Here is a 21,423-nt window from a genome sequence, read left to right on the forward strand (position 1 = left end):
CCTTTAGGCAACTCGACGACCCTTCCCTTAAACTCCTTCCTTGACCCAAATCGAAAAATGGATCCAACCGCACCCTCCGCGTCGGCCGCCGGCGGTGCTGGTGGCGGAGGAGGACCTGCACCTTTCCTTGTAAAGACATACGACATGGTGGACGACTCATCCACCGACGACATCGTTTCATGGAGCTCCAACAGAAAGAGCTTTGTGGTTTGGAACCCTCCTGAGTTCGCCCGCCTTTTGCTTCCCACCTATTTCAAGCACAGTAATTTCTCCAGCTTCATCAGGCAGCTTAATACCTACGTAAGTTTCTTTTCCTTGCTGGGTTTTTTGTCTGATAAATGTATCTTTGTTGAATTCTCTGATAATTAGGCGAAATCATTAGCTTTTGAGTTCATTCTGTGATAGAAAATGCATGGGGTAATTCTAGTTTTATGTTTTTGCTACTTGAGATGGGGGGAATTTACCCATTTTTTGATATTTTTTCTGATAATTGACTAAACAGCTTAATTTCAAACTGCTTATGGGTATCAAACTTTGCCCGTCAATTGTCTTGTGTTGTGATTCATAGGGTGAATTCTATTAGAATTGAGGTGTTTTGTTAGTCAAAGAACTATGGAGGTGAATCGATTATCGATCTTGTAAAGAAAAGGTGAGAAATGTAAATAAGTCTTTTTTTGACTTTGGAATTAAAGAATCTTCAGCGTAGTTGTTTGACATTTTCATCTGTCATTCTTGTGCTTTCCTCAACCAAAATATACTTCTCTTTCTGTTTTTTCATGGTTTCTAATGAATAGATTTCTATTACTTATAGTTTGCTTAGGTTAGATGTGTGAGAATTGAGTGACTGAGTATAATCTGAGTGCATATGTATCTAATTTGGGTGACAGGGTTTCCGGAAGATTGATCCCGAGAAGTGGGAATTTGCCAATGAAGATTTTGTGAAAGATCAAATGCATCTTCTTAAGAACATTCACCGTAGAAAGCCTATTCACAGCCATAGTAATCCTCCAGGTTCTTTGATAGATCCGGAGAGAGCTGGATATGAAGAAGAAATCGAAAAGCTTTCACGTGAGAAAGCTTCACTTGATGCTAATGTTTCGAGGTCTAGACAGGAGCGATCAGCTTTTGAAGCAGCAGGTGGAAGAGCTGATACTGCAGGCCGATCAAATGGAGCGCAGGCAGGAGACTTTGTTGAGCTTCTTAGAAAAGGCTTTGCAAGACCCTTCTTTCGTCGAACATATTGTCCGTAAGATTGAATCTATGGATGATGTTGCTGCATATAATAAGAGAAGAAGACTGCCTGAAAACGATCAAATCAAGCCAGTTGGACAACATGGTCTTTTGGAGAACAAAAGCAGTTCTACACCTGAGTTTGGAAACGTTGTCCACCTCGATTTCTCGAACAAGCTAAGACTAGAATTGTCATCAGCCGTTTCGGATATTAATTTGGTTTCTGAGAGCACACAAAGTTCTAATGAAGATGGAGAAAGTCTTCAGAGAAGGATATCTCAAGGTGAACCAAAGGATGATAATATCAGACCCGAAGGCATTTTATTCACTCCTGAAACAGTAGACCTTTCAGATAGGGGCACATCTTTTACATTCAACATGGATTCATCATTCACTCAAAGAGTATCAATGAATGAAAGCCCAACTGTGCATTCACTGCAACAGAGATTAAGTTCCAACGAGGAACCTGATAGTAATATTTCCTGTCAATTAAATCTAACTCTGGCATCTTCGTCATTGCAAGTCAATAAAAGTCCCAGCTTAACTAGGATGTCACAACTAAATTGGGAAATTGGAAAAGTCTCCGAGCCAAGGTCCAATGCCAACAGTAAAGACTCTGATCCCAGAGCTTTTGAGAACAGCAGAAACATGATTGATGGGGAAACTACATTATCTTCATCAAAAGAAGGTTCTAATAGAAATCAAGAGAGCCTGTAGCTCCTCCAGCCAGAGTGAATGATGTATTTTGGGAACAGTTCCTTACTGAAAGACCAGGTTCCTCTGACAATGAAGAGGCAAGTTCCAATTATCGAGCAAATCTGTATGAAGAGCAGGAAGACAAAAGGTCGACCCATGGGATAGCAAACAATGCTAAGAACATTGAGCAGCTTAGTCTTTGAGCAGCGAAGTTGTCTTTCCAGAAATCCAATGAGAAGTCTACAAAGGTGTCTATCATTCCTTTTGTTCCTTTGCAATAGATATAGTTCATTAATAGGATTCGATTTTATATATAACTGTCAAAAATTAGTTTGAATAAAATCATGTTGTATTCCATTTGTTTAGTGGCGTGTTTCTATGAGTGCTCAAATTCGAGAGATAACAACCTTTTTTTCAATTGTAAAATAGAAAGTTATTCAGCTGTATTGTCTAGTTTTCGAGGTTCCAGTAACTAAGCAACTATGTTTATCTTGTGAAACAGACATAATCTTTCTTCCTTTATCGAAACTGAAGTCTCCTCTTGAATGTTTTTTCTGCCTATAACTTTCATTTTTGGCAAACAGAAACAGAACTGCTGTTTCTGTCAAAATGTTCAGCTAACAATCCATCTCATACGTTTTGATATTGTTGTTTTTTTGTTACATCAGTCTTTAGTTACAACATTATTTTGTTCGTTTCGATCGATTCATTCATAGATAATTCATTAGTTTGAGCAGCGAGTGCTATGCATGATTTGAGGTTTTCATGTTTCTTCAGGATTCATCTGGTTTCGATCCTTGTGAATGAAGAAAAATAGGTATTGTACAGACCTTTCTCTCGTTTGGGATCTCACTCGGCTGAATTCCATGATATGCAACTATTAGATATCGAAGGGTCTTGACAAAAGGTACCCCAAGTAGGATGATGTGAAGTGGTATGAATTAGGCAAGTGAAAGGCACACCATGCTGAGCAATTGAGGCAGTAGGTGGAGTGTTTACAAGCAAAGCTTTTCGAGTATATAAACTCGAGTTCCACTCTTCCCGATAAGCTGGTTTTGGAGGAAGAAGGTAACAGTTATGGGACAAGTTGATACTGAAGTTAACTTTTTTTTATTAAACTAAGGTGATTACAAAGTAGTATATGTTCTAAATACTTTTAATCATTTGATAATGAACGTTCAATCACCATGTTGTAGTTACTGATACTCGAGCATGGAACCTTTAGGAATAATAATCATTCCTTTAACTACTTGACTAAAGTAACAAAATCATTGGCCATAGGGGTCCATTAATCAATAAATTTTGAGATTTTCATTTCGGTTTTATTTATGAAAATATTGACCCGTCCAAATCATGCATTGCCAACTTCTGGTGTTGTAAGAAAACAATGGAAAATGACAAAACCAAGCATTCCAACTCACCAATTTCCATCAATTATCATTTTCTTCACGAGAGTAATGAAGCCAAAGTTTTATTCACGAGCTCAATATAAAAAGGAAAAAAATCATTAATATCATAAAAAAAGTTGAAAAATTGATTAATTCGAATTGTGCATGTTTATCAAGAAGCAAATTACACAACAAGACAAGACTATATTATTTATTATATTTTATATGGACAACATGCAATTATTATGCTACTTATAAGCCACCTGCCAAGTACTCCGAACATTAAAATTGTTGACCTAATCCTCACAAAAAAAATAATAATCTTTATCCTAAAAATAAATCACAGAATAAAATACACCTCATGAGATAAAAAATATTTTTTTTCATGAATTTTATAATGTATAGACAATTTCCAAGGAATGTGGGACAGTTTATAAGGAAGCTTGATCAGTTTCAATGTCTTGTCCTTATACATCTCCTTTCCAACTACCCTAAAATGTTTTTACCACCCCCCACCTCAACCACACACACACACGTATGAAGACCCCTAAAACAGGACATCAGAACTCCCCAAAATCCCCCAAAAATGGCCATTCCCAAACTCATCTTGACCACACTCTCTCTATCCCTTCTTTGCCTCCATACTTGTGTTGCTGTCTCTGTAACAACCCGATTTTCAAAATAATATTTAATTGAAATTTTAGAGGTTAATTGTGAAAATTGGTAAATTGTTGGTGACTAAATCAAAATTTATGAGAGTTTATAGGCCATTTTAGAAGTGAAGAAAATCCAAGGATCAAGCCTTGAATTTACCCTAAAACTGTCGGCAGCTTTGATTATAAGCGTGCATATGGTTCTGATTTTCAGAACCAAAAGGCTTCCAATTTTCCTTTCCCATACGCAGTTTCCAACTCCGATTCCGACGCCGTCCAAATTCCGATCATCGTTTTAAACCCACCGTTGTGTTCATCATCGAGCGAGGAACAAACCCTTCAAATTAATTGAAGCGAAACGCGGCCAAACGTCGGGAATTTCCAGTCAAAGTAGCGACGGTTTTGTTAGCTCTATCGCCGAGGAAATCTTAAATTCACCGCTGATCGTTGCTCCGTTTACGACACCTCCCGCACCATCGTGTTCCTTGTGCCGTTCCGAGTTCACCGGTGTCAACCTTGTCCGCCGTAGACGGCGGCGCGTGAGGAGGTGGTGCAGTCAAAGATTCGACCGATTTGAAATCGAGCTCTCCGCCGTTCAAAAATTTGAACCGATCGTTGTAAGTATCTTGAAATCGCTCAAAATAATTTTTAGAAATTTTTCCGGGATTTTTAGGGCCCGGAGGACGCCTCACGCGCCACACGCGCCGCCGCAGGGCGAGTGGCTGCTGGAAACCGGTTTAACCGGTTTTCAACCGGTTCTGACCGGTTTGACCGGTTTCAACCGGTTCGAACCGGTTTGACCGGTCTGACTCGGTTTGACCGGTCTGACCGACCGACCGTTGACCCGACCCGACCCGACCGTTGACCCGACCCGACCCGACCGTTGACCGTTGACCGTTGACCGTTGACCGTTGACTTTCTTTGACCAAAACTTAAAATGGCTTTGACCGAGCATTAAACGACCGTTAATCTTTTCCGAGTATACCTATCCTGATAGTTTTCGACGTGCCGAATCCGTTTCCGTGGTCTGTTTTGTCAAATTCGAATCCGAAGGTCTCCAAATCTACGGTCAAAGTGGTTGACTTTGACTTTGACCAAGAATTTGAATTTTCAAAAAGTCATACTTTATGTTTTTCGACGTCCTGATTCCGATTCCGTAATCCGTTTGGCCAAATTCAGACTCGAAATACCTCAAATTGATAGTCAAACCCGAAAAATGCGTATATACTTAAGAAGTTTAGCTTTGAACAATTAAATAGGATTTGAGACTGATAAATATTATTGTTTGAAGGTACAAGAGACTCTCCGGATCGTTCGACAGCTCGACCCAGCTCTTCTAGATCAGTTAAACCACGTGTGCCAGTATTTACCCGTTCGAAAACTGTAGCAGAGCGTGGTGAAACCAGCAATCAGTAGATTTGTTATTTGAATCTATTGTCGAGGTGTGTTCCCTACTTATTATTGAACTGTTTTATTGGTTTTAATATGTGGTACACCGAATTCATTGGCTATTGTTTTATGGATGCACCAATTTAATGTGACAATTTATGGAATATGGCTGCTATCTAATTTTGTTTGAAATGGTATATGATTACCATGTTTTGGATTTATGGAATTTATGTCACGGTGCAATTGAATTTTGGAATTGAAATACGATGGAATAGCTCTGATCAAGCTAATTGGGCCTAATGTGACTCTTGAGGGCCCCAAGATGTTTCATTAGGTCGGCTTTCCTTTGCTGTGTGCTTAGGGTAAGCTATATGGACTTATTGACTTGGGCTTAAGGATACAAGCTTCAGAGCCTATCCTTAAGTCGGCTTTCTTTTTGCTATGTGCATAAAGTAAGCTATATGGAAAATAATTTTGGGAACTACTGATGGTGTACCAGAAAAGGGTTTAAACTATGATTTCAAAAAGTTAAACTCTGTTACGAATTTGTGAGATTTCTGGACTATGATTTGTACCTATTGTGATTTTATGGAAATGTTGGGACACACTGAGCCTAGCTCACCTTTTGAAAATGTTTTCCCCTTTCAGATACTGTTGGGTAGATACCTTGGTTCGAGCACTTGGAGGATCAACATATCTCTTGAAGTAAATCAGATTGTAATGTTTTTATCTGGCAAGTTTACTTTATTTTGGTGACATGGACCTTATTTTAAAATATCGGATTTTATAATGATAACACTTTTGCTACTACTGCTCGGTTTATTGTGATTTTGAATTTGAAGACATGTTTTAAATTAAATTATTATTTATTTGTACTATATTTACGAGTTGGTTTTTGATAGTATAAATTGTTTATAATTTCATGTTTTTATAATGTGATTTATATTGATGGAATAACGGTTGCGAAAAATGTCTTTAATAATTATAATGTGATCCACTAGACTTAGTCGAAACGCATAGGCCGGTCTAGGGGGTTACATTTATTGGTATCAGAGCTTTTGGTTTTTAACCCTCGGACTGTGTATGAGTCCACATTGAAAATACGGTTTTGAAATATTTTACAAAACGAGTTACTAAGGCCATGTCACAAAGTTATTAAGATTTTAACTATGTTTGAGACTCCAAGTGCTTATCTAACCCTAAGTTTTATCTTCTGTAGTAAACTTGAGATCCATCAAAATGAGTGCTAGACGTGGTCGTCGAACTAGCCGTGGACGAGGTCGAGTGGCTAGATTTGCAGATCCGATCGATGAGATACGAGTAGATCGCCCACCTCCGATAGGTGATCCTGCTCCTACGACCCCAACGAATCTGCCTCCTACCGATGGTATTGGCATGACTACACCGATCATAGGAGCGACAGATATTGAGTCAGAATCTACCGGAGTTGCTTTGGATGAGACTTTTGGTAGACAATTTCTGCAGTTGATACAGGGAGCAGTCAGAGCTGCTGGTGTGTATCTGAGGTTCCTATTTCGCAGACTTTGATTGCCAATGGAGTTAGAACTTTTGGGGGACAGATAGGTGGAGCTCCTACTGAAGCTGAGGATTGGCTCCAGGATACAGAGAGACGCATGGATCAGTTGGGTTTGGACTCAATTAAGAGATATCAGGGTGCTGTGGCGATGTTAGATGGCAATGCCTACACTTGGTGGGAGTCAGTGACCAGTAGTGTTCCTACCGATCGTTTGACCTGGAATTTCTTTAAGGATCGCTTTCGGAGCCGTTTTCTGGGAGAGCGCTACTTAGCTCAGAGACGACAACAGTTTCAAGACCTGGCTCAGGGAGACATGACTGTTTCTGAATATGAGATCGAGTTCCTGAAATTGCTGAAGTATGGATTCAGTATGGTACCGACGGAGAGAGATCGATGTCGTAAATTTGCCCTTGGACTCAGATACGAGCTGCGTAGGCAAGTTGTAACCCATCAGGATGAGATATTTGATGTGCTGGTGGGCAGAGCCAAAGATGCGGAAGAGGTGGAGTTTTTAGCTTCTGGTAGAGAGCGTGTTGATCAAGATCGATCTAAGAAATTTTCAGGCCCGATGGAGTCATCAGCACAGTCCGGAAAGAGGACTCGTACTTCAGCTCCTCAGAGAAGCAATACACGTTTCAGGCCTGCAGCATCCTCACCTTTAGCTGTCAGTCGAGGAGGTTCCTCGTCGTATTATAATGGGCCCCTTTGTGAGTATTGTGGTAAACAACACTCAGGAGAGTGTCGTAAGAAGATGGGTCTTTGCTATCAGTGTGGATCTAGTGGTCATTATCGGAGAGATTGTCCTCAGTTAGTTTCGTTTGAGCAGACCACTACCCAAACTCCTGTGCGTTCGCAGACTACAGTACAGACCCCAATTAGAGATCGTAGTCAAGGAAAGACTCGAGGATCAGCGTCCAGGACAGACAGTAGAGCCCGACCTCAGCAAAATAGAGGGCCAACAGCTTCTGAGGCTAGACAGCCAGCTTTGGTTTATGCAACTAGACGTCGTGATGACAGAGATGAGCCTGAGGTTATTGCAGGTACATTTACTATTTATTCTATCCCATACTTTGCATTACTGGACAATGGCTCCACTCACTCCTATGTATCGAGCTCAGTATCTCGAAACCTTCAGATTCCGATAGAGAACACTGAAAATACTGTTACAGTTACGAGTCCAGTAGGACAAGCAGTATTAGTGAATAAAGTATTTCGGTGTTGCCCTCTCGAGGTTCAGGGAGAAATTTTTCTCGCTGATCTTATGGAGCTTCCTCTAGAGGAGTTTGATCTAATTCTTGGAATGGATTGGTTGAATAAACACAAGGTAAAGCTGGATTGCGAATACAAGCGGGCTACTCTGAAGACTTCAGATGGTCGGACTGTTGTGTTAATTGGGGAACGGCGTGGCTATCTCTCCAATATAGTTTCAGCGATGGAAATTGATCGTATGATCCGAAAGGGATATGAGACCTTCATTGCTTGTATTTTGAACACCAAAGGTGCATTGTCCACGATCGAGGAGATTCGTACAGTTAGCGAGTTTCCTGATGTTTTTCCGGAGGAGTTGCCTGGGTTACCTCCTGATAGAGAGGTAGAGTTCGAGATTGAGACTTATCCAGGATCTTCACCTATTTCTATGGCACCTTATCGTATGGCTCCAAAGGAACTTAAGGAGTTGAAAGTCCAATTGCAAGAATTATTCGATCGAGGATTTATCCGACATAGTACTTCACCATGGGGAGCTCCAGTTCTATTCGTGAAAAAGAAGGATGGGTCGCTAAGATTATGTATTGACTATCGGAAATTGAACAAGATGACGGTCAAGAATAAATACCCATTACCCAGGATTGATGACTTATTTGATCAATTGCGAGGAGCTACTGTATTCTCTAAAATTGATCTTCGTTCGGGGTATTATCAATTGAAAGTTAAAGGATCTGATGTTGCAAAAACGGCCATTCGCACTAGATATGGTCATTATGAATTTTTAGTGATGCCTTTTGGTTTGACGAACGCTCCTGCAGCTTTTATGGATTTGATGAATCGGGTGTTCCGACCATATTTGGATCAATTTGTGGTGGTCTTCATTGACGATATTCTAATCTATTCTCGTACTGAGGCAGAGCATGACGAGCATTTGAAGATCGTTCTGCGGACTTTGAGAGAGCATCGTCTATATGCCAAACTAAGCAAGTGTGAGTTTTGGCTTCAAGAAGTGTCATTTTTGGGGCATATTATTTCTGCGCGAGGTGTTCAGGTTGATCCCAGCAAGATAGAGGCTATTATGAATTGGAAACGACCTAAGAACGTATCTGAAATCCGCAGTTTCTTGGGCTTGGCTGGTTATTATCGACGTTTTGTTGAGGGCTTTTCGATCATTGCTTCTCCTTTGACAAAGTTGTTAAGGAAGAATGTGTCGTTTGACTGGGGCGAGGCACAACAAGAGAGCTTTGAGAAATTAAAGGCGGTTTTGACTCAAGCACCGGTGTTGATTCAACCACAGTCCGGGAAGGATTTTACAGTGTATAGTGATGCTTCACATTCAGGACTTGGTTGTGTTTTAATGCAGGAAAGTAAGGTGGTGGCTTATGCATCCCGTCAGCTGCGACCGCATGAGTGTAATTATCCTACTCACGATTTAGAGCTGGCAGCAGTAATTTTTGCCTTGAAGATTTGGAGACACTATCTTTATGGAGAGAAGTGTTACATTTTCACAGATCATAAGAGCTTAAAGTATCTTCTGACCCAGAAGGAACTTAATTTGAGACAGCGTCGCTGGTTAGAGCTTCTAAAGGATTATGATTGCGTGATTGATTACCACCCTGGTAAAGCTAACATTGTAGCAGATGCTTTGAGTCGAAAGACGGTATCGGAGTTGAGGTCTTTAATGGCCAAGATGAATTTATATGACGATGGCACTTTGTTAGCAGAATTGCAAGTTAAGCCGACCTTGGTTGATGAGATCAAAGCTAAGCAGCCCCTTGATAGCTCCTTGCTTTCCATCTTTGAGCAAGTAGAGCAGGGGACAAACACAGATTACGCAATTGATCAGGATGAAGTTTTATGCTTTAAGGGTAGATATTGTGTGCCTGATGACGCTGAATTGAGGCAGACTATCCTTACTGAGGCTCATAGTAGTCCATATGCTATGCACCCCGGAGGAGATAAGATGTACCGGAATTTGAGAGAGAGGTATTATTGGACTGGTATGAAGAAAGACATATCTGACTTTGTGGCTAGGTGTTTGACTTGTCAACAAGTTAAGGCAGAACATCAACATCCATCAGGTTTGTTACAACCTATCAAGATTCCTGAATGGAAATGGGAGCGTATTACTATGGATTTTGTTACTGGCTTGCCTATGACTCCTTTGAAAAAGATTCAGTTTGGGTGATTGTTGACAGACTTACAAAGTCAGCTCACTTCATTCCTGTGCGAGTAAATTATACTTTGGATAAGCTGGCAATATTGTATATTCAGAGATTGTCAGATTGCATGGTGTTCCATTGTCTATTATTTCTGATCGAGATCCGAGATTTACTTCGAGATTTTGGAAGGCGTTACATACGGCTTTGGGAACAAGATTGGATTATAGTACATCCTTTCATCCACAAACTGATGGTCAATCTGAGAGAGTAATTCAGATTCTGGAGGATATGTTGCGGGGTTGCGTAATCGATTTTCATGGTAGTTGGGAGAACTTTTTGCCGTTGGCTGAATTGCTTACAATAACAGTTATCAGACCAGTATTCGTATGGCACCCTATGAAGCACTCTATGGGCGTAAATGTCGCACTCCGATCTGTTGGACTGAGTTGCGTGATAGGAAGACGTTGGGACCTGAGTTAGTGCGAGAGACGGAGGACACAGTCAGATTGATTCGTGACCGTCTGAAAGAGGCATTTGATAGGCAGAAGTCTTATGCAGATCAAAGGAAGGAAAGATATACAGTTTGAGGCTGGAGATCAGGTCTTTTTAAAGGTTTCACCCTGGAAGAAAGTATTGAGATTCGGGCGTAAGGGTAAATTAAGTCCAAGATTTATTGGACCATTTCGTATCTTGAAGAGGGTAGGACCTGTTGCATATCAGCTTGAGTTGCCTTCTGAGCTAAGTCGTATTCATGATGTCTTTCATGTATCAATGTTGAGGAGATACCGTCCAGATCCAGGTCACATTATTCAAGTTGAAGAAGTAGAGCTGAGACCTGATTTGTCATATGAAGAGGAGCCCATTCAGATCTTGGAGAGAGATGAACGAGTTCTTCGGAATAGACGAATTCCAATGGTCAAAGTTCAGTGGAGAAATCGAGGCCCCTCAGAAGCTACTTGGGAGACATTGGAGTCAATGGAGGCTCAGTTTCCTCAACTATTCTCATAAGGTAAATTTCGAGGACGAAATTTCTTGTAGAGGGGGAGAATTGTAACAACCCGATTTTCAAAATAATATTTAATTGAAATTTTAGAGGTTAATTGTGAAAATTGGTAAATTGTTGGTGACTAAATCAAAATTTATGAGAGTTTATAGGCCATTTTAGAAGTGAAGAAAATCCAAGGACCAAGCCTTGAATTTACCCTAAAACTGTCGGCAGCTTTGATTATAAGCGTGCATATGGTTCTGATTTTCAGAACCAAAAGGCTTCCAATTTCCTTTCCCATACGCAGTTTCCAACTCCGATTCCGACGCCGTCCAAATTCCGATCATCGTTTTAAACCCACCGTTGTGTCATCATCGAGCGAGGAACAAACCCTTCAAATTAATTGAAGCGAAACGCGGCCAAACGTCGGGAATTTCCAGTCAAAGTAGCGACGGTTTTGTTAGCTCTATCGCCGAGGAAATCTTAAATTCGCCGCTGATCGTTGCTCCGTTTACGACACCTCCCGCACCATCGTGTTCCTTGTGCCGTTCCGAGTTCACCGGTGTCAACCTTGTCCGCCGTAGACGGCGGCGCGTGAGGAGGTGGTGCAGTCAAAGATTCGGCCGATTTGAAATCGAGCTCTCCGCCGTTCAAAAATTTGAACCGATCGTTGTAAGTATCTTGAAATCGCTCAAAATAATTTTTAGAAATTTTTCCGGGATTTTAGGGCCCCGGAGGATGCCTCACGCGCCACACGCGCCGCCGCAGGGCGAGTGGCTGCTGGAAACCGGTTTAACCGGTTTTCAACCGGTTCTGACCGGTTTGACCGGTTTCAACCGGTTCGAACCGGTTTGACCGGTCTGACTCGGTTTGACCGGTCTGACCCGACCCGACCGTTGACCCGACCCGACCCGACCGTTGACCCGACCCGACCCGTTGACCGTTGACCGTTGACGTTGACCGTTGACTTTCTTTGACCAAAACTTAAAATGGCTTTGACGAGCATTAAACGACCGTTAATCTTTTCCGAGTATACCTATCCTGATAGTTTTCGACGTGCCGAATCCGTTTCCGTGGTCTGTTTTGTCAAATTCGAATCCGAAGGTCTCCAAATCTACGGTCAAAGTGGTTGACTTTGACTTTGACCAAGAATTTGAATTTTCAAAAAGTCATACTTTATGTTTTTCGACGTCCTGATTCCGATTCCGTAATCGTTTGGCCAAATTCAGACTCGAAATACCTCAAATTGATAGTCAAACCCGAAAAATGCGTATATACTTAAGAAGTTTAGCTTTGAACAATTAAATAGGATTTGAGACTGATAAATATATTGTTTGAAGGTACAAGAGACTCTCCGGATCGTTCGACAGCTCGACCCAGCTCTTCTAGATCAGTTAAACCACGTGTGCCAGTATTTACCCGTTCGAAAACTGTAGCAGAGCGTGGTGAAACCAGCAATCAGTAGATTTGTTATTTGAATCTATTGTCGAGGTGTGTTCCCTACTTATTATTGAACTGTTTATTGGTTTTAATATGTGGTACACCGAATTCATTGGCTATTGTTTTATGGATGCACCAATTTAATGTGACAATTTATGGAATATGGCTGCTATCTAATTTTTGTTTTGAAATGGTATATGATTACCATGTTTTGGATTTATGGAATTTATGTCACGGTGCAATTGAATTTTGGAATTGAAATACGATGGAATAGCTCTGATCAAGCTAATTGGGCCTAATGTGACTCTTGAGGGCCCCAAGATGTTTCATTAGGTCGGCTTTCCTTTGCTGTGTGCTTAGGGTAAGCTATATGGACTTATTGACTTGGGCTTAAGGATACAAGCTTCAGAGCCTATCCTTAAGTCGGCTTTCTTTTTGCTATGTGCATAAAGTAAGCTATATGGAAAATAATTTTGGGAACTACTGATGGTGTACCAGAAAAGGGTTTAAACTATGATTTTCAAAAAGTTAAACTCTGTTACGAATTTGTGAGATTTCTGGACTATGATTTGTACCTATTGTGATTTTATGGAAATGTTGGGACACACTGAGCCTAGCTCACCTTTTGAAAATGTTTTCCCCTTTCAGATACTGTTGGGTAGATACCTTGGTTCGAGCACTTGGAGGATCAACATATCTCTTGAAGTAAATCAGATTGTAATGTTTTTATCTGGCAAGTTTACTTTATTTTGGTGACATGGACCTTATTTTAAAATATCGGATTTTATAATGATAACACTTTTGCTACTACTGCTCGGTTTATTGTGATTTTGAATTTGAAGACATGTTTTAAATTAAATTATTATTTATTTGTACTATATTTACGAGTTGGTTTTTGATAGTATAAATTGTTTATAATTTCATGTTTTTATAATGTGATTTTATATTGATGGAATAACGGTTGCGAAAAATGTCTTTAATAATTATAATGTGATCCACTAGACTTAGTCGAAACGCATAGGCCGGGTCTAGGGGGTTACAGTCTCAGTTTTAGAGCTCCAAAATGCACTGGAAACCAGTGAGGTTGATGCCATGGTGAAAAGGGTTTTCACCAACAAGGTTGAAGATTGTCTAGGAGATGAAGAAATGGAGCCTGAGACTCAAAGGAGGCTGCTTTTGATGCAGACAAGGTACATCAGTTATGCGACACTGAGGAGGGACATGGTCCCTTGTGAGAAGCCTGGTGCTTCTTACTATGATTGTCATGCTGGTGAATCTAATCATTATAGTAGGGGATGTGAGATTATTACAAGATGTGCTAGAGGGATCAAAGGTGTTCGAACTTAGAACCTACACTTGAGCTGTCTTTGATGATGTTTTTTGGGTTATTGTTGTATATTTTAGAGATATTTGCCTTGAAATTTCTATAAATGAAATGCATGTTTAACTTTGGTTTTCAGTACATTTGAGGCTTGTTTGTCAGATTTGGGGGATGAACTGAGTATTTAGTGGCAAAATCTGGTTTTTCAATATGTCCTATGTTTGAATCAACTGTTCTGTTTAGCTATTGAAGTATTTTTGAGTGGAGAACAGAAGGAAAAGTTCAATTTACAATTAATTCTGCACTGTCCTTCAACTTCAAGGTAAATCCATGGCATCTCTCAAGCCTATCCTACGCTATATACTGTGTCAATAGTCTCACATGGTTTAGTCTAACATTATTTGTTTCTTATTTGTGGTATAAGGCTTGCCTGTTAAACCCTATGCCCCAACCAACTTATATTGCCAATGCCATGACTTCTGATTTTCTTGACTGTACTCGCATTTGACATCCGTGTCCAACACATATTCGAACTTGAATATCGAGATGTGATCCTCTTGATCATATGTAACACTCACCCGAGTTCGAGTAACATAAATCAAATGCCGGGTTTAATTAGCTTTGATAATCAAATGGAGGGAGTTACATTAAGGGCTCATAGGATGGTTTGTGATTTCATTTCTTTCTCACTTTTCATTCATTTGACTGAAGTTGATCATGTTTTCCCTTTGGGAGTTCTCTTTCATTTTTATTGAATTTAAAGTCATTGAGTTGATTCTTCCCCACCAAATAAACATGGTAATAATTGTTTGTAGATCATATGGTTGCATTGATTGTTATTATTGTTTTCGTCCTACATTGTAAAGGCTGGTTTCTTCATAGCCAAACTGGTTTTGAGATGCTTAAATCCAAATATCTGAAGTGCAGTCACCACCTGGATATCTCATCTCATGAGCCAGGCAAGCTCCATCAGGTTCAGCTCCAAAATCGATCAAAATAAAAATCCGGGTTTATTTTAAGGCCACCTTTCTTGGCCTCGACATCGATTCACGACATGTGGGAACATTTCTCCACAAGTTCCGGATAGAATTGTCCATCCGACGTGCTGAATAGCGAGTTCGTCGCGTATAGTCTCTTCCCATCTAAGCTCAACTGGGTCATCTGTGGCCCCCCTCTAAGACGATTCCCTGTAAAGACATGGCTCCATGACCCATCTTCGGTTTCGAAAAACAAAACCACGTTACTTGCCATGGCGCACCCGAAACGACGTACCCTGTATCCCTAGACATATCATGAAGGAATCTTATCTGCAAACGACAATGAAAACAAAACAGAACTGCATATCGCATTCGAGCAAAACCAAGTCTTCCTAAACAAAGTTGTAACATGTAACCGATCACCATTGAATTCTTCGAGCCCATCTTGTAGCATTCCTTTGTGGTGAACACAATGTAGTCATGAAAAATACAAATAATAATCACTGTGAATACATTTTCTTGATCTTTCCATGTTAATCTCCCACTGTTATTTTTCCGCTTCTGTATTCCTAACAGTAACGATGGAATACGGAAGTGGAGTTGTGGTCGGAATAAGCACCCCCTACAGTGATTTTGAAGATTAGGGTTGGTTGTTTCCATTGTAGGAGAGACGAGTTTTTAAAATTTTAATAGATAAGGAATTTATCAATTTGACAATAAGATATTACTTTATTAAATCTCTGACTATTAAAAATACAAAATAATCTTCTAACTATAGATAGTTTATTTGTTGAGTCCCTCCCATATTATTTTAATTTTTCCCTTTATAAAGAGTACTACCCCATTATTTTCATCAATCATGCATTGTTGTCGGTCTTATTTTTTACTTTGGTTTTTTTCTGGTTTCATGTGAGTGAGTGCGTGCTTAGAAATTACAATAAACGGTGGTTGACAATGATAAAAAGACACAATGATTATTTTATATTATTTTAAATTATTAATAATAAAATAGTATTTTATTATTTATTTTAAATTATTTTTATATTTAATAATTTATAAAAATGTCATGTCATTAAATAATAATAATAAAATAATCTATAATGACCAAAACATGGGCAATTTTACTTCCATGGAGCTTTGAAAATAAAGAATGGCTGAAATGAGGAAGGAGAAAAATTATTTTCCCAAATAATGTATTTTGAATAGTGTCGTTCACTGTTTGTCTCTTCTCCTCCACTACTGCAGCCTTTCTCTACCTCCGTCTCTCCTCCTTTAGCCAACCACCTGTTCAATAAATTTACAGTAAAGTTGTTCTCAAGCTCAGTCGAAACCCAGTTCAGAACTGAAAAATCATCGGATTTCGTTGAATCAACACTGGAAAGGGGGAGGTTTGTGGTGTTTAAAGTGGGGTTTAAGGTGAAATTTCGAAGGGAATGTGAGGGATTTTGGTGAGTTTGATTGATATTAACAAAGGCCTTCACTTTCAAGGTGATGTAATCTTGTTTAAACTGACCCAAAACGTCATTGATGAACTAGAACAAAGCTCCCTCCTTTCTCAGGCATCTGCAAATAAAACAAAGTGAAAACCCAGAAAGAACAAAGCTCCCTCTTTTCTCAGGCGTGCATGGCGACCTAACTGGTCGCTGGACGACCTACTGCTTGGTCAGTCTGCACGATGCACGGAGGACATGGCGACCTGCACAGGCCGCCCGGAACAGCTGGCGGCCGATTCTTTTACTGTAAAAATCACCTTATCTCAACAATTAATCATTCAACTGCATTATCTCAAGAAATTTTTATTTTGAAACCATTATCTGCTGACTTTTGTCCAAAACATGAGTAATTTGAAAGTTTAATGAGTAAATTAGAAAAAAATTAAAAGTATACTGAATAAAATAGGAGAGATAATAAAATACAATGATAAATTTGTAGTTTACCCATTTTGAAAAGACTTAAAGTTATATTATTTTGATATATAATAATTATATTAAATTTCTATTTAAATAAGTTGATTGAGACTATCCTTTTGAACTTTTCCTTTGACGCTGCTTTCATACTGTTTTGTTATGAACATGCAAATATATTTCAAATTTGGATAAAGTACACAAATGGTCCATCGATTATGGGAAACTACTTTATTGAGTCTTATAACTATTAAAAGTTTTAAAATGGTCCATCGATTATAGGATGCTACTTTGTTGAGTCATCCGACTATTAAAAGTTACAAAATAGTCACCCGACTATTCATATGTTCCAAACCTATCATTTTTTTCTTTAAACCATTGGTGATCATCTGAGCTGGACATTAACATGTTGATTGGGTTATGATAAAATCTGATCCCATAACCGTTTGAGCTGTATTTTATGGATCGACTCTCTGTTTACATTGCATTGTTGAGATAGTACTTGAAAGTGACGACGGTGTCAATAGACATTATTAAAATATGATTTTATCAATATCTTAGACAATATGTTAATATCCAACTTAGACAACTGCCATTTTTAACAAAAAAAAACGAGTTTGGAACATACGAATAGTTATGTGATCATTTTGAAACTTTTAATAGTAAGAGGATTCAACAAAGAAATATCATATAGTTGAGAGACCATTTTATAACTTTTAATAGTCATAGAATCATTTGTGTACTTTACCCTTAAAATTTATGTTCTTTCCCTATGGATTCTACTATATATATATAGCTCCCATGAATCCACCATTTAGCATCTCTCAGCACATTTTCTAACATTTCACAGGGGAAAGTTTATGGTACCTAGTCACCATGAATCCTCTTACTGTTGTAGGCGAGGTTGAGTCGTTAGATTATAGTCCTAACGTATCCAAACTAACCCACCTTGCCTCCACAAATAAAGCCAACACCGAATTAAAAACTTGAATCTCCTATAAGAACATCTAACTTGAATGTAAGTACCTCCTTTAACTTAAAGCCACAAGTGATATTTTCGGTCCTCCAATTTAAGGCACTAATTAAGACCTTGAATGTAAGTCTTCCTCCAATTTGAAGAGATGAAATGTCTCTTAGTCCTCTAAGGCTCTAACTTGAGGCACTGGGGTAATGATTTCACATTAAAGGCAGTTTAAACTCAAAGAACTATGAAGTGAACACGGAAAAAAGACAGCTTTTGCAAACAAGAAAATGGAAAAGAAACCCTGAAAATAAAACAACACACATCGTCTCACAAACGTAGCTGATGCACATAAAACCTAGTTTACAAGAACAGAAACTGATACGATCAAATTAAACGATGCAACGTATCTTCCAACAACACAGAAAATGAACCCAGAAAACAAGCTCTTTCTGGCCAAATCTTTCCAGCAGCAAGCAACGGTGCATCTTCCCCCCATCTTCAGTTCCAACCGCTATATATGAACAATTGGCAGTGAAAAGAATAAGCATAATTTCTAGACTACAAAATCAACGAGAAAGTAATAGATAGTTAAAAAAAACGCACCTTGGAATTTTTCATTCAGTGGATGTTTGTTTTTCCTTGAATTCTACGAACCCACCTTGTAACAATCCTTTGCAGATCTCTGTCCACGATTCTCACCAACCACCATGGCCTTCCGGTGGTGAACACAATGTAGGCTGTGCTTATTCCTACCACTACTCCACTTCCGTATCCCATCATTACAAGTTTCCAAAACAAACTCACTGCTGAACCACCATCTTCCTTCGACTTCGGTGCAGGCGGCTTCGGTCCCGGGACATTGCCGCATTGCTTTGTCACGGGGAAGCCACACAATCCCAAGTTTCCGGTGTAGGAATCATTCTCAAAGGTGTTGAATTGTTTTCCATTGGGGATGTGTCCCACGAGATTGTTGTGCGACAAGTTTAACACTTCAAGAAACGTCAGGTCTGTCAACTGGGATGGAATCTCACCGCTGAGCTTGTTTGATGAAAGATCCAACGATTGAAGTGCTACTAATTTCCCCAACGACGGTGGGATATGACCGATGAATCCATTGTGAGACAGGTTGAGCACTTGAGTTTCACAAAGCTCTCCAATTGAGTTGGGGATTTCTCCAACGAATCGATTGTTTGAAAAATCAATGGCAGTGTAAAACTCCAGAGCTCTTACTAACTGTAGCTCCATCTCTAATTTTTTTGACGTTAGATTCACAGAAGCCACACCATCTTCCATGCGTGAAAAATACACCTCCTTGTTTGTTGCATGCTTGAGAGCATCCAGATTTTGGAAGAAAATCGAAGGCAACGGACCCGTTAAATCATTGCTAGATAGATCAACAATCTTCAATGATTCAAAAGATGGTTTAACATGTTCTGAAACGTTCAAGGGACCATGAAAACCGTTGGATCGCATGATTAAAACTTGCAGCATTGGAAGAACACCCAACCAGTGGGGAAAGGTGTCGCTTAGCTTATTATTTGCAACATCTAAAAATGTCAAGGCAGTACATTTGATCAAGGATCGTGGCAATGACCCTTCCAATTGGTTGTCGTTAAGGGAAAGAACTTGCAAATCGTTTTCATGAACGCAAAAGTCAGGGATTTTGCCGGTCAAGCTATTCGTTTGTAGGTTTATGGTTGAGATGTAAGAGCTTGAATTTCCGACACAAGCCGGAATGGTTCCTGTCAAGTAATTTCTAGACAAGTCAAGAACATAAAGTGAACTCAAATTACAAATTGGAGGGATTTCTCCTGTCAATTTGTTTTCAGAAATCGATAGTATTTCCAATGAGGATGGCAGATCAAAGGGAAGATGGCCTTGGAGTTGGTTGGAACGTAGATCGAGGATTTCAAGATTCTTCCCTCGAAATTGCTCGAAACCAGTCAACAAGTTGTGAGAAAGATTTAAAAAGCGCAATCGTTCCCAACCCTCTGTTTCCCACTTTAAAATTGAACCTTGAATTTTGTTATTGGAGAGATCAAGTTGTGTCAAGCTTGTTGCTGATCGTAAAACATTCGGGAACCGCTCAACGTTGCAAGAGGACATGGATAAAGTTCGGAGCTTTTGAAAAGTAGAGTTAACACCGTTGTCACAACTCCATGATAGCAACTTGTTATTTGAAAGATCAAGCTCTTCGAGACTTTTCAGTTTGGATAGCTCATCTAACTTGATGACACCACTGAAATTATTTGATGAAAGATCAAGATCGACAAGATTTACAAGACCAAAGAAGAAACTTGGTATTTCACCTTGTATGTCATTATGATCCAAATAAACATGTTGGACTGAATTAGGCTCTTGAATCTGATCGGGAAGAGCGGTGAACCGATTTTGGCTGAGGTCTAAAAATGGCAGAGTGAAAAGCCAAGATGGAATTGCAGCACTGAGCAAGTTATCATGTAATCCCAAATCTTCTAGACGCTGAAGGCCGCTGACATGAGTCGGAAGGGGACCTTGTATCCTATTCGATGATAAATCTAAAGAAGTTAGGTGTGTGAGGTTGAACAAAGACGAGGGAAGTTCACCACTAAAATTACAATTAGAGAAATCCATAAAAGTAAGTCTGCGGAGGTTTCCAAAAGCATCTGGAATTTGGCTTTCGAAATGGTTGAATTCGAAAATCAAAGAGGTGATTTTTGTGAGGTTACCAAGAGATGCAGGAATTGAGCCTCTAAACTGATTAAACGAAAGGTCCAACAACCACAGAGGACTAATCCAATTGGACTTGGGGAGATAACCCGTCAAAGAGTTACCACCAAGATCAAGATACTCTAGGTACCCAAGCTGGAATATTTCAATAGGGAATTCCCCTTGTAACTGACAACCATGGAGATCCAGTTGCTTTAGAGATGAAGAAATGTTTAAAAAGGATGTAGGAACAACAACATCGGACATGTCTACATCCACAAGGGCAAGATTCTCTAATTTAGACAAGTTCCGCGTAAGCATACCGAAACTGTGGTCATCAAATTTCAAGTAATTATTCCAGGAATGATCAAGTGAAATCAGTTTCGATAGAGAAGTAATATCCGATGCAGCTAAATATAAGAAGTAATTACCAGAAAGATTAAGATGTGTTAGACTCACTAACTGGCTCAACCCAGACGAACCCAAAGAACCATCGAGACTGTTGTAGGCGAGGTTGAGTCGTTGGAGTCCTTGGAGGCGGAAGAGAGTGGTGTTTGGAGAAAGAGAGCCAACAAGCTTAGAGCAACTAAGGTCCAGGCTAATCACCTGACCAGTTGCCTTATTACAGGTGACACCATACCATGTGCAACAATCTGTGCTTTCATTCCAAGACTTTGTTTTGGGATAAGAAGTGCCATCACATGATTCAGAATGATCATCAATGGACAAAGTGTTTTTGAATCGGATTAAAGCCGAGCTGTCAGCTGGTGGACACAAAGGAGTTGGATAAAGAGAAGAGGAAGACAAACCAAGAGAAGAATGGACAAGGGAAAGAAAGAACAGTAAGAGAATAAACTTTCCCATGCGATCTATTAGAAGATGG

The 21,423-nt window shown here is 39.6% G+C and overlaps 3 protein-coding genes and 1 pseudogene across 4 annotated transcripts; 2 read left to right on the forward strand and 2 right to left on the reverse strand.

Annotated features, from left to right (window-relative positions):
• On the forward strand, positions 1–3,006 carry LOC120114142 (annotated as a pseudogene).
• An 816-nt stretch (positions 3,007–3,822) lies between these two features.
• On the forward strand, positions 3,823–14,188 carry LOC120114152 (protein RALF-like 24). The gene is made up of 2 exons (XM_039135148.1): positions 3,823–3,969; positions 13,728–14,188. Exons 1-2 carry the CDS (start codon positions 3,901–3,903, stop codon positions 14,031–14,033), a joined length of 375 nt encoding a protein of 124 aa, XP_038991079.1. The 5' UTR covers positions 3,823–3,900; the 3' UTR covers positions 14,034–14,188.
• Positions 14,189–15,054: 866 nt separating this feature from the next.
• LOC120218696 (putative receptor like protein 25) lies at positions 15,055–19,325 on the reverse strand. The gene is made up of 3 exons (XM_039215598.1): positions 18,511–19,325; positions 18,284–18,410; positions 15,055–15,288 (listed from the first exon to the last, which is right to left on the reverse strand). Exons 1-3 carry the CDS (start codon positions 19,323–19,325, stop codon positions 15,055–15,057), a joined length of 1,176 nt encoding a protein of 391 aa, XP_039071529.1.
• LOC120219349 (receptor-like protein 9DC1) lies at positions 18,341–21,423 on the reverse strand. Of its 2 annotated transcripts, XR_005525295.1 has the most exons (5): positions 20,312–21,423; positions 19,408–19,690; positions 19,325–19,373; positions 18,456–18,856; positions 18,341–18,363 (listed from the first exon to the last, which is right to left on the reverse strand). XR_005525295.1 is itself a non-coding variant. In XM_039216172.1 (4 exons), exons 1-3 carry the CDS (start codon positions 21,402–21,404, stop codon positions 19,328–19,330), a joined length of 1,422 nt encoding a protein of 473 aa, XP_039072103.1. In that variant the 5' UTR covers positions 21,405–21,423; the 3' UTR covers positions 18,444–18,856; positions 19,325–19,327. The 2 variants fall into 2 exon arrangements, 1 of the variants encoding a protein (XP_039072103.1); XM_039216172.1 differs by lacking the exon at positions 18,341–18,363 and having other exon boundaries at positions 18,444–18,856.

The sequence above is a fragment of the Hibiscus syriacus genome, unplaced genomic scaffold (assembly GCF_006381635.1).
Source record: "Hibiscus syriacus cultivar Baekdansim isolate YM2019G1 unplaced genomic scaffold, ASM638163v2 tig00000778_pilon, whole genome shotgun sequence".
In the NCBI taxonomy this organism is placed as follows: Eukaryota; Viridiplantae; Streptophyta; class Magnoliopsida; order Malvales; family Malvaceae; genus Hibiscus; species Hibiscus syriacus.

Coding starts and splice junctions, on each gene's coding strand:
- LOC120218696 (XM_039215598.1), bottom strand. CDS start 19,325: ATGCGATCCAACGGTTTTCATGGTCCCTTGAACGTTTCAGAACATGTT. Junction 18,411..18,510: donor CTGCAAAGGATTGTTACAAG/GTGGGTTCGTAG, acceptor TTGATTTTGTAG/TCTAGAAATTATGCTTATTC. Junction 15,289..18,283: donor AGAAAGAGCTTGTTTTCTGG/GTTCATTTTCTG, acceptor TGATATGTCTAG/GGATACAGGGTACGTCGTTT.
- LOC120219349 (XM_039216172.1), bottom strand. CDS start 21,404: ATGGGAAAGTTTATTCTCTTACTGTTCTTTCTTTCCCTTGTCCATTCT. Junction 19,691..20,311: donor TCTAGAAGATTTGGGATTAC/ATGATAACTTGC, acceptor CATTGGAAATAC/TATCGATTTCTGAAAACAAA. Junction 19,374..19,407: donor ATCAAATGTACTGCCTTGAC/ATTTTTAGATGT, acceptor AAGCTAAGCGAC/ACCTTTCCCCACTGGTTGGG.
- LOC120114152 (XM_039135148.1), top strand. CDS start 3,901: ATGGCCATTCCCAAACTCATCTTGACCACACTCTCTCTATCCCTTCTT. Junction 3,970..13,727: donor GCCTCCATACTTGTGTTGCT/GTCTCTGTAACA, acceptor TAGGGGGTTACA/GTCTCAGTTTTAGAGCTCCA.